Source organism: Fusarium graminearum, chromosome 1 (genome assembly GCF_000240135.3).
Source record: "Fusarium graminearum PH-1 chromosome 1, whole genome shotgun sequence".
NCBI lineage: Eukaryota > Fungi > Ascomycota > Sordariomycetes > Hypocreales > Nectriaceae > Fusarium > Fusarium graminearum.
The window spans coordinates 1152310-1164337 of NC_026474.1; the positions used below are offsets into that span (position 1 = coordinate 1152310).

Genomic DNA, 12028 nt, shown 5'->3' on the forward strand with positions numbered 1-12028 from the left:
TTTGCTTAGTATTGTTCCAACACTGATTCAGTGGCACTGCCAGAAGCAAACTTCCTCTACACCACCAAATCGCAAACCCTTACAAAATAATAAAAGCATTCGCGTTTTGCTTGTACGCCCAAATCTACCGAATATCCTCTCTTGATACTTGACATCGCATTCCCAACCGGGACTCGCAATATGTGTGCAGTCACCTACTTCAAGCATAAAAAATGCAAACACACCTGGGTCGTCCTCACAGAGCCCTGCATGCCTTACATAGGCCTCAACACCTGCCCAACCTTTTGCGACGGCACAGCCAAAGATCCACCCAAGTTTTACAACACAAAGAGTCAACCTTGTCCGCGATGTCAACTACACGGCGTGTACGATCGCAACTTGGTTCGAATGGTGGAGGCCATGGGATGGGGAATCAAATGGGGAGTCGGACCAGGGAGAGATGATTGGGGTTGTGAAATGAAGTGTGTGATTCAATAAGGGACCGTGGCTATGAATGGGCTTTGTGAGCGGATTCGACAGGACGGTTTGTCTAAGTGGTTTATCCAAGGTTGACATACGAGAACGACAACGATTATAGGCAGCAGGTCTCTCTCTATTGAATGCCATCCCATGTCAGCCGCCCATCATAACTACTTATTCATTACGAGTTCAACTGCCTTTTATTTGGATTTATATCTGGGTTCGTTACCATATATCCTTTAGCCTCATGCTTCAGTTATATATCACGTGCCATGTCCACACAGAGCCATCACAAGTTTTCCAGCTGTAAATCCATGAAGTCTCACCACAACCACATCATCTTTACTCATTCCGCGCCGCACACCATGCTTCCCACGCCAGATACTTCTCACGTCCCATATGAGCGAGTGTACGAACCAGCTGAAGACTCGTATCTCCTTTTAGACACACTCTCGTCCGCTTCTGAGACCGAGTATCTACAAAATGCCTTCCCAGATGCTGCGCCTCTAGTGGTGGAGGTTGGCACGGGCTCAGGGGTTGTCCTCGCCTTTGTGCACGCGCATGCACAAAAGCTCTTTGGCACACGCCAGGTCCTCACAGCTGGCGTCGACATGAATGCGTTTGCATGCCGCGCAACTGTTGGGACCGTGGCAAAGGCAGAATCTGACAATCCCGATACTCATGCCTCGTACTTGGGCTCGTGTATGGGAGATCTCACAACCTCAATGCGTGAGGGCGCCATTGATGTCCTCATCTTCAACCCTCCATATGTGCCGACACCTGAGATGCCTGCGAGGCCAGACACGTTTGTTGCAGACGATTTGGGAGTTACCTCAAAGACCTCCTTTGATGACGACTCATACCTCCTAGCTCTGTCATACGCAGGCGGTGTCGACGGCATGGAGACAACAGACAGGCTGATTGAGGCATTGCCACGAACTCTATCCCGTCGTGGCTGTGCCTACCTTCTCCTCTGCGCACAAAACAAGCCTGACCAAGTCAAGAGTCGGATCGAGGCATTTGGACCTGAATGGCGAGCTCAAACTGTCGGCACAAGTGGCAAGCAGGCCGGATGGGAGAAGCTGCAGATCGTGCGGATATGGCGAGACTATGTGAGCGCTGCGGAATAAAAAATAATATATAGAAGGAAAAAAGGGTTGCTGCCATGACTTTGAGGCTTGTAAGAGCATGCATGTATTCAGATATCTTTCCATACCTACCAAAAGGCGATACCCACCCCAAGAGGATTCAGATTCATACAGTTTTTATGGCTAAACAACCCGAACGCCAAGTTCCATTTAAAATGTGATATCATCTCGATATCATAGCCACTCCACGAATGATGCGCCTTTACGCTTCCATCCTCCTTCTCTCCTTTCTCGCCTGGCCTCCTATCTCTTCCTGCGTTGTTCTTTCTAAGGTCGTCCTCCGCGGCCGCGACCACCACCGCCGCCGCGTCCACGTCCCCTGGGACCGCCTCTGCCTCGTCCACCTCGGGCACCACGGTCTGCCGCCTCCTTGCGGGCCTTGTTCTTGGGCTTGGGCGCGTCGTCAATGAGTAGTGTGTCGAGAGGTAGTGAGTCGGGAAGGATAAAGTATCGGATTGTAGAACCTCGGATGTTCATGGTCTCGAGGGAGATGGGCTCCTGACCCTTGATGGTCATCTTGACGTTGCGAAGAGCCGTGTTCATCTGGGGGGAGACGGAGGAGATTGTGCCGTGGATGATGGTTCCTGAGAACGAGTTAGCGTGCTGCTGCATTCCTACAAGCTCAAGAGATAAGGGTTTGGGCTGTGCGTACCATTTTTCAACTCAATTGTCACCGTCTCGTTGGCGCATTTCATGAGGAATCTGTGAGAATCAAGTTAGTCCAAAAGCTCCAAGTTGAAAAAGAAGCTCAGCACAAATCAGGTGCAGCGCAAAGGGTGGGAATTGTCCGTACCTGACGAGCTTCATGTTGGCGACTTGGGAAGAATTATGCGCTTTAAAATGCTCGTGGAATATGTTGGTGGTGGTGGTGAAGTAGGAGTTTAATGGGCGCGTCGTCGTGAAATCGATTCGGCGTGAGGCTGAGAGGCTGGCTACCACGACCGCCTGAACTGTCGGTCGGAAAAATCGAGGTTCGGAGCTTCTGGAACAACACGTGATCTCGAAGTTAGTAAGGACCCAAAGTTTTGAACACGAGTATCAAGATATCTGGACTGAATATCAAGAAAACAAATTCGATCGAAATTTCATTGAATTTGACGTAGGAGAGCTCTTGGCCAGTTGTCTATCCTATTCGTACTGTTGTATTCCCTATACTCTATTGTCTTCATCTTTGGCTTCTATTGTGTGACAGAAAGGTTGGTCTAGAAGCTTTAGGTACAAAAATTAGTGACCAAAAGTCCTGCCCAAACTGTGAGGTCAATGACCTACTAGTTTCGTCTACCATGCTCTGTAGCCGCCAACTTTTTTTGATACAGTAGCCTACTTAGGGGCCTATAGGTAACTGCAGGGCCTGGGACGAGCCTCCACAATTGGTTTGATCGTGGCCCATTGAGGAAAAGATCACTTATCGATAAGAGGACCCGCGGTTCATTCACCAACGCAGGCCGGGGAACAAGCAACCATAAATTGCAGCCTCGCCAACTTGAGTATGTCATCATTCATTGCTCGCCTCCTGCCTTTTGCCCGGGGATTTCTCCATCCCCTTTGTTATCGACTGGCCCAGGGTTGGAATTCTTAGTTCTTTCCGCTAGACTTTTTCTTTCTGTTGTCCTCTTGCGAAGTATTCATTGCGCACGCCGCCTTGGAAGCTGTAACCTGCTGCCTCATTTACCCCACCATATTTCTCCTTCAGATCAATCAGAAGCTCACTGAAGCTCTTCGTTCATTCTCGACAACTTTATTTTTTATGCTCTGTACAGCCCTAAGGGTATAAAAACAGATAGTAAGTAAGTTGGTTTGTGCTAAGTACATATATAGACCTAATATTTGTACTTCTTTTCTTTGTACTCATTTTCACGCCCTGAAACTTGGAGGTTAACATTAGAACCTATTTAGAGACAACAACTTGGCGACGTCGCCAGGCAAGATTTTGTATTCGCAGCAATCATGATTTCAGGGCGTGGAGGAGCTGGCACTCGGGGGAGGATCAGACCCCCTCGTCGTATTGTGCGTGTAAGTATACCCCGGAAGGATCAAGAGCCTCATATCACAGCGCGCGCTGGATGTTCGGGCTGACAACTATGCATATAGGCCACCGAGTCTGGAGAGGGTTCCGATTTTGAGGTATGCTGGAAAATGCTCAGGGAAGCACTCGACGACATCCACAGGAAAAACTGCAGCAAGTTATCTTTCGAAGAACTGTACCGAGCGGCCTACAAAATCGTCCTTAAGAAAAAAGGCGAGCTTCTCTACGAAAAGGTGAAAGGCTTTGAGGAACAGTGGTTCAACGACCATGTTATCCCTGAAATCAAAGAGCTATTCAGCAAGAGTCTGCTTGACAGCGGAAGCAGATCGATTCACGAGAAGCGACAGACTGGGGAGAGATTCCTCAAAGGTCTACGCGACAAATGGGAAGATCACAACATGTCTATGAACATGACGGCTGATATTCTGATGTACCTCGATCGTGGCTATACCCAGCTTGAAGCACAGCGAATCCCCATCTTCGCCACCACCATCGCGTTGTTCCGAGAGCATATCCTTCGATCATCCCTAAATACCAACCACAAGGTCATCGATGTCCTGATATCGGTTATCCTGGAGCAGATCAACATGGAGCGCGAAGGAGATATCATAGACAGAAATCTTATTCGAAGCTGCACCCGAATGCTCAGCAGTCTCTACGAAACCGAAGACGAGAAAGACAGCGACAAGCTATACTCCACAGTCTTCGAGCCCCGTTTTCTTGAAAATAGTAAAGCCTACTATGCCGCCGAATGCGAGAAGCTACTACGCGAATCGGACGCCGGGGCCTGGTTGCGACACACCCAAACGCGGCTGAATGAGGAGATCGATCGGTGCGGAACCACAATAGAGCTGGAGACACTGCCAAAGGTCACGTCGACCATTGATCAAGAGCTTATAATCAAGCATCTGGGCGAGTTTTTAGCACTCGAAGGGAGTGGTTTGAAGTGGATGATTGACAACGACAAGGTAGAAGAGCTCTCTATCCTCTATAGACTCGTCTCTAGAGTCGATTCTACAAAGACATCGTTGCGGGAAATTCTACAGCGCCGTGTGGTTGAGCTTGGATTGGACATTGAAAAGGTCCTGAAGAACACTGACTTCTCGACTGGTCAAGGTGATGGAGAAGAAGGCGAAGGCGACAAGGCAAAGACCTTGAACCCCGCTGCGCAGCAGACTGCTGCTGCAATAAAATGGGTTGATGATGTTCTTCGTCTAAAGGACAAGTTTGACAATCTCTGGACCCGCTGCTTCCAGGACGACCTCATCATCCAAAGCGCCCTGACCAAGAGCTTTTCCGACTTCATTAACATGTTCAATCGGAGCTCTGAATATGTCTCCCTGTTTATCGACGACAACCTCAAAAGAGGTATCAAGGGAAAGACAGAAGCGGAGGTGGATGTTGTTCTTGAAAAGGCCATTGTTCTGATCAGATACCTTCAAGACAGGGATCTGTTCCAAACATACTACCAGAGACATCTGGCCAGACGACTACTTCATGGCAAGTCCGAAAGCCATGATGTTGAGAAGCAAATCATCTCTCGGATGAAGCAGGAGCTTGGACAACAGTTCACCAGCAAATTCGAAGGCATGTTCAGAGATCTGGTCACGTCCACGGAGCTTACTACCGGCTACCGTGATCACATCCGCAGCGTTGGAGACGGTACTAAGACCATCGATCTTAACATTAACGTTCTCACCACAAACTACTGGCCACCCGAGGTCATGGGACGCACCGCGCAGATTGGCGACGGTTCTCGCGTTACTTGCACGTACCCACCTGAGCTGGACCGATTGCAGACAAGCTTCGAGCAGTTCTACCTAACTAATCGTAATGGGCGCAAGCTTACCTGGATTGGCACAACTGGAAGCTCTGATATCAAGTGCACTTTCCCGGCCATTGCTGGGAAGTCTGGCCCTCTATCACGAGAGCGCAGATATGAAATCAACGTGCCGACCTTTGCCATGGTCGTCATGCTTCTTTTTAACGATCTGGAAGATGATCAGTCGTTGACATTTGAGGAGATTCAGGCCAAGACAAACATCTCAAACCAGGACCTCATGCGGACGCTGACGGCCATTGCGGTAGCGCCCAAGTCTCGTGTCCTGCTAAAGGATCCAGCCAACAAATCAGTTAAGCCGGGCGACAAGTTTACGTTCAACGCATCGTTCCAAAGCAAGACTATCCGAATCAAAGCACCCATCATCAATGCGGTGTCAAAGGTTGAAGACACGACAGAGAGGAAGACTACTGAGGAAAAGAACAACCAGACGAGAGCCCACATTGTTGACGCAGCAATTGTGAGAATCATGAAGTATGCATTCCCTATGCCTGTTCTGCGGCTCAGTTTCAGACACTAACTTCCCTAGATCTCGAAAGGAGCTCTCTCATTCTCAGCTGACCAGCGAAGTTCTCAGCCAGTTGTCGGGTCGCTTTAAGCCTGAGGTCTCCCTCATCAAAAAGCGTATCGAAGATCTTATCGCCAGAGAATACCTCGAACGTCCTGATGAAGACGGCGCACCATCTTTGTACCGTTATGTTGCATAAAGCATACAGATTATTATCACATAATCCCATGAATCACGAAATAAAGGAATCGGCATTTCCCGGGTTTGCACGGCGTTGAAATTACAGAGGGTTGTTATTTATCTGCAAAGCATGGGTGTAAATATGAGACACTGCAGCAGTGTTGGAAAGGAATGTGGGAAAGGTACTCGGGGACAGGCGTAGAATTACATATTTGCTATTGCTAGTCTCTACGTAAATTACTGCGTCAGACGATGAATTCAAGCGCTGAAGATTGTCATTCATAGTTGTCGTACCCAGCCACTGTGACATGTGTTATGGTGTTTGAACCATGATTTTGTAAAAGAACTAGTCCTTTCACTGAGCTGAAAAGCATCCTTCAAAATGATAGGGAAATCGCCTCTTATAAAAATAAGAGACGAATGAGTAGGTCAATTTCTGCTTTCTTGAACAGCCTTCTAGCCGTTTGTTTTTGTATGCAAAACCTGAGCCAACATTCCTGTTACCTACCAGCTCTTGAGTGAACAGAAGCACTGAGGGTAACTATACTAATTTGCAAAAGAGAAAGACGACATCTGTAGATCAAGAAGTATTGAGAGTTGGACGTGGTCTTGCAAGCCATGATCGATCACGTGACCTTACTCAACCAGCGCCTTACCTAGCCGCTATCATGATGGAGATCTTGCACCACCAACGATCTAAACAGCCTCCATCGACGACTACGCCCATTAATTATCAGAAACTCTGATATTCCGACTCTCAGCACCCTAGTTACACCCGTAAACTACGTTTATTCTTTCTAACACAAGGGCTGCGATCGTGAAAGAGTCACCGACACAATGCTCTTCTTCAGGTACCTCACACTACCCAACACCCACCCATGTTCTCAAAGCTGACGCTCTCTGCTACATAGCTTTTTCAAGACCCTTATTGACCACGAGGTCACTGTTGAGCTCAAGAACGATATTCAGCTCAAGGGCATTCTCAAGAGTGTGGATCAGTACCTCAACATCAAGCTCGATGACATCCAGGTTGTGGAGGAGCTTAAGTACCCCCATCTCGTGCGTGCAATCCCAGGATTTCCCAGTTCAATGATATAGTGGTGGTGAGTTAACTGACTGGTTTTATAGAGCTCCGTCAAGAATGTCTTTATTAGAGGCTCGGTCGTGAGATACGTTCACCTGCCTGGTGCGTCAGTTGACACGCAGCTACTCGAGGACGCCACCCGAAGAGGCAAGTCCCCCCCCCCCTCTTCTCTTTATTCATGTCGCATTTTTCACGTAAGGTCGGTGAACTGACTTATTGCGTTTTACAGAAGCGGCTGCTCAACAGGCCAAGGCGAAATGAACGGTTCAAGTGGATGGATGAGAAGGAGAGCGAATCATGTGGGATAGACTTTTAGAGATCGATATGAATCAAAGATGAGATGGCAAAAAAGGGAGGACTCATGAGGCGTTGGCTTCTGATATGGATAATGAAATGCTGTTCTTTTCCTCTTTTCAACATGCTGAGCATTGCGATGAATTTAATGCTCAAATGAGTTGGGCGTGACAATTGGATATGTACTGATTCATCATCACCCATGTCGACTTTGTCCAAAACCATAAAAAGTCATATAACCTCTCGCTACAATACATAATGTGCCATTTATCATTTTAACATTACCAAAACGCCTTGCCTGCCGTGCCAGGTTTACCATCCCACAGTTCTTTCTCAGCTACTTGGCCGTTATCTTCGCCTTCAATGAGCGGTATCACCAACCCTGCTCGCCTTCTCTCAGACAGCCAACGATCTATCCACCCCTTCATCCGCTTTCTTGACTGTTCACTACCCACGTTGACGGTCGGGACAACCTTTTCGATCCGTAAAGTCATGAGAAACATGGCTAGCTCTCGAAAACTGCTGTGTTCCGAGTATGGAACCCCAAAACACATGGCTTCCTTGGTGCTGCCTCTCTGTGGGACAAAGTCTTTATATCCAAATCTCGTGCGCCAATTGCTATCGTGGAGGATCTGTTGGGTATGAATGCTGCCAGGTGGAGTGTTGGCACCGAATGATTTGCCTGCAGGCCTGAAGTTCCAGCCACTGGGTCGGAGTCCAACTATACGACTGAAATGTGGCTTGTAGCTATTGAGGTACTCTTGGAGCGTCTCGGCACGAATCTCCATCAGCATTTGCATATGTACTTGTGCTTCGAGAGGGTCGGATGTCAAAAGAGCAGAAAGTTCTGGGTCGTCAAGTTGTTTGCAGATTTTAATCTTGCCAGGTGTTGCAAAAATCTTGGACTTCAGAGCTTTGGCGATGGAGATACAAATGCGCTCTTTACCAATCGAGTAGGTGCCGCAAATTACAAGTAGCCGCTGAGGAGGCTTTTTCTTTGTGTCGAGTTTGTCATTCTCGTCATACTTTGTGTTTGGGAAGAACTTGCTAACTGCTAGAGTGCCCTGTCCACCGGCCTTTTCCCAAATGTCGTCTTTACAGTTGGGATCAGGAGACATAGACCCACAGAGGTCGGCACAAGCTTTGATGACATCGTTCTGAGGCGGAAAGGAGTATTTCGGATTGAGGTATGTCGTATCTAAGTAGCAGATGTCGATCTTTTGTTGTTTGATCTTTCCAGAAATGGAGTCGACAATATCCGGTTTAAGAAGAGGATGTTTGACATGCGCAGGACAAGCTCGGAAATCTCCACAATGTAATATACGTTGAACACGACTATTGGCCCCTTGCTTCATCGTCTTCTCGAAGAGAAAGAGAGAACTTCCTGGACAGTGGTTGGCTGGTATCATGGTGACAGTTGCACCCTCGGTCCCTGGGATATCGTAGGGCTTGTCAAACTCAAGCTCGACAACCCATTTTGCTGCCGTGCGAAGTTGATTCTTGACAAGACTGCCAGTGACCTTGCTGCAGTATATAGACCCATGACACCATCTTGCTGTCAATCCGATGTAGTGATCGCTGTGGAAATGGCTTAAAAAGTACGCTTTGCAGCCTTGAACGGCACCATAGCGGAACGCATCGACGCAAATGGAGAAACCAGGCATAATTTTGTAAAAAGGACACGTCCTTTCGTAAGCTTGCTTTCCTCGCGAAGCATTCTCAGCAGCAGCAGCCTCCTGCCATGCGGAATCTTCAGCATTGCTAGACATGAGCTTAGAGAATGCTGTTTTTGGAGCCGAGTCGGGGCCTATTATCTCCAAGGGGTTGGCTTGGCCAGGTCTGGGAACAGCAGCCCGTGCAAATCTGGTGGCGACTTCTTTTGATTCGACTTCGGGTGTTGGGATGGGCTTTGCGGGTGATGTCTTCTCTGGTGTTGTTTTCTCTTTCTTTGGTAATGGGATTGAGTGTCCGTCGAGACAGGAGTTGACATGTCGTGTCGCCTCATCTACCGAGATTCCTTCCAAACTGCCGTTGCAGATCGGGCAGCTCTCTGTCATGGAATCATAGTCAAGGGGGTCTTCGGCCAAGTCTTCGATCGATATTCCTGCTTCCTCCGCCTCTAATCGTGCTTGCTCTCTCATTAACCGCATTACTCGCATCTCTTCTCCTTCCAAGTCGTTTAAATCGGGGAATTCTTCGTCTGGTATGTCTCCTAGATTGTCAAAATGCTGATATGTCGAGTCTTCCTGTTTCAAAGCCGGGGTCCTAGTATCTGTCTCTTTCTTTTCATGGTCCTTAGTCAATCCGTCCGTCCGGACCTGTTTATGCGGGGAAAGTTCCGTACATTGGCCTGTTTTTTCAGACTTGTTGTTTATGGCCTTGGCCTCATCGTCAGATTCGTCTTCGCTGTCAGAGTCCACAAAGGGAGTCTTGATCTTGGGTTTCGTCGGTTTCCGCTGTGGTTCTTGGTCGCTTTTGGTAGGTGATGGACATTCTTTGGCCACCAATACCTCTTCGACTTTCACCGAAGCTTCCGGCTTGATTTTTTGCTCGGGCTCTTGGCTCAATTTACGCCGTTTGTTTGGTGAATCGGCTTCATTGTGTCGGGTCGAATTGTCAGCGTCATCGGCAGAATAAAGATCTTCGGTTTCGGCAGTAGCTGGTGCTTCTCCGAGGAAAAGAGAGGTTTCAGTTTTCTCAGCCTTTTTGAAAAAGCTCAGAATACTCTGATTGGCTTTGGCAGGCTTCTTGGGTAATTGTGAAGCCGAGAAACCCTTTTTTGGTGTATGTGATCGATTCGGTCTCTTTGGGGCAACCATGGTGAAAGTTGGGGTATTGTACAGAATTCAGTATTGGATATTCGAAATAGCAATGGTTACAGGAAGTATATGAGAAAATCGAGGCTTGTGGTTCTGGTTAGATGGAGAGGCAGAGCTGGTTGTGTCATGCAATAGATCCCTGGAAAATTAGGTTGCAAGGGGTCCAAAACGAAGTGGGATGCTCAGAGTAGTTAACGCGAGCGCGGAAGGTGGCAAAGTCAGGTCCATCGCGCTGTCATGTGACGCTATTAGACATCAGAAGAGCCTAGCATCTTGGTAGATCTCCCTGTCAATCTTTCAATGTCCTGAAACACTTCACCTGAATACTCCGTACTATGTGCTTGGTTTCTTCTTCCAGCTAAGGAATATGTAACGGTGGTCGGCTGGAAACATGATACCCCAATGAAACAGGAACTGCCCCATGTCTTCGTAGGTGACAATCAATCTTCAGGCCCTTTGGAACTAATAACTACCTAATTCCCAACTAGCCTCTTTTCAACATTGATGCCAGTACTAGATATCCCATAAAACATACCTTATATCATCTTATCACTTCAAACTACAATTGCCTAATCCTCGGTCATGTTTCGGTCAACCGCCCAGATACAGCACATATCGCCCGTACCAGCAGGGACAGCAGTACCCAAAGCTGTCGAAATGCTTCATGACCATGTCTTTTTCATACAATGCGATCCCTATATGACCAAACACGAGGCTCTACCAACGCCAGAGCCTGCGCCTTCGATCCCTGACACGCTTGAGCTGAAGCCTGTTGGGCAACCGAAATGTTATTCCGTGACAGACAGAGTCCATACACTGCCCGCAGGACTTTGGGATTCTGACGTGGTCAGCACATATGAGTTCATTAATTTGGAGAGGGGCGTCTTTGTGAGAACACGAGGCCCGATGGGTTTGGTTTTGGAGACTGTCTGGGAGATTGAAGAGACTGCTGATGGAGGATCAAAGATTGTTGAGAACGTCACCATTTCATGCTCCAGGCTGATGCTGGGCATGATCAAGAGCTCTTGTGAGGCTGGATGGAAAGGAGTTCATGGCAAGATGCTTGAGAGGCTGGAGAGTTCCTGATAGAGAGATCTAATGAGCCATTGGAGGAACATCAACTTTTGCCTGCTACCATCCTTGCTGGACTGGACTGTTGTCTGTTTAACCTCAGTTGTAAGGCTTTGAGTCTTGGTTTGTGCTGCCTATAAAAAGAGCGTCTTGTCCCAAACTTTGATCACTTTTCCTTTTCTTCTCCAACTTCCCTTTGCCACCTTGGCTTGAATCAAAGTGTAGTATCTGTTCTTGTATAGGCTAATCCCTTTACACTATTTTCTTAACCTAATTTTTGATCAAATTGGTGATGGTACAACTACGCTTGCGTTGGTGAACCATCTCCACTGTGTCCTTGGTATCACACTGCCTCCAAGCGATGTAAATTGACTCCTTTATTTGAGCCAAACACTTCTCTTTCATTGCATTCTCGCTGGTTAATCCAGCGGTGCGAAGAAGGATTTATTTTGTTCGTCATGTCAAAAGAAAGAGGTGTTGATGCCTGGACTATTTTTGTATTTATGTATTTATGTCGTCAGCCACTAGGTAGGTAGTCTAGAGTACACCGCCACAACTTGGTTATCCCCACTCATTGGCCCTCCGCTGTCGACGGGGAA

General features: G+C 47.8%; 6 protein-coding genes across 6 annotated transcripts; 4 read left to right on the forward strand and 2 right to left on the reverse strand.

Annotated features, from left to right (window-relative positions):
• Window positions 1-824: 824 nt before the first annotated feature.
• FGSG_00357 (uncharacterized protein) lies at window positions 825-1589 on the forward strand (the record flags this gene model as incomplete). The annotated part of the gene is made up of 1 exon (XM_011317713.1): window positions 825-1589. The coding sequence occupies one exon, from the start codon at window positions 825-827 to the stop codon at window positions 1587-1589; it is 765 nt and encodes a 254-aa protein (XP_011316015.1).
• Window positions 1590-1706: 117 nt separating this feature from the next.
• Window positions 1707-2414, reverse strand: FGSG_00358 (small nuclear ribonucleoprotein Sm D1; the record flags this gene model as incomplete). The annotated part of the gene is made up of 3 exons (XM_011317714.1): window positions 1707-2191; window positions 2260-2309; window positions 2401-2414. 3 exons carry the CDS (start codon window positions 2412-2414, stop codon window positions 1875-1877), a joined length of 381 nt encoding a protein of 126 aa, XP_011316016.1. The 3' UTR covers window positions 1707-1874.
• A 1140-nt stretch (window positions 2415-3554) lies between these two features.
• Window positions 3555-6180, forward strand: FGSG_00359 (uncharacterized protein; the record flags this gene model as incomplete). The annotated part of the gene is made up of 3 exons (XM_011317715.1): window positions 3555-3620; window positions 3699-5947; window positions 6003-6180. The coding sequence occupies 3 exons, from the start codon at window positions 3555-3557 to the stop codon at window positions 6178-6180; spliced, it is 2493 nt and encodes an 830-aa protein (XP_011316017.1).
• A 677-nt stretch (window positions 6181-6857) lies between these two features.
• FGSG_00360 (uncharacterized protein) lies at window positions 6858-9429 on the forward strand. The gene is made up of 4 exons (XM_011317716.1): window positions 6858-7012; window positions 7073-7220; window positions 7290-7392; window positions 7475-9429. The coding sequence occupies exons 1-4, from the start codon at window positions 6999-7001 to the stop codon at window positions 7504-7506; spliced, it is 297 nt and encodes a 98-aa protein (XP_011316018.1). The 5' UTR covers window positions 6858-6998; the 3' UTR covers window positions 7507-9429.
• On the reverse strand, window positions 7821-10358 carry FGSG_00361 (uncharacterized protein; the record flags this gene model as incomplete). Its single annotated transcript, XM_011317717.1, has 1 exon — window positions 7821-10358. The coding sequence occupies one exon, from the start codon at window positions 10356-10358 to the stop codon at window positions 7821-7823; it is 2538 nt and encodes an 845-aa protein (XP_011316019.1).
• A 657-nt stretch (window positions 10359-11015) lies between these two features.
• FGSG_11756 (uncharacterized protein) lies at window positions 11016-11444 on the forward strand (the record flags this gene model as incomplete). The annotated part of the gene is made up of 1 exon (XM_011317718.1): window positions 11016-11444. The coding sequence occupies one exon, from the start codon at window positions 11016-11018 to the stop codon at window positions 11442-11444; it is 429 nt and encodes a 142-aa protein (XP_011316020.1).
• Window positions 11445-12028: the final 584 nt, after the last annotated feature.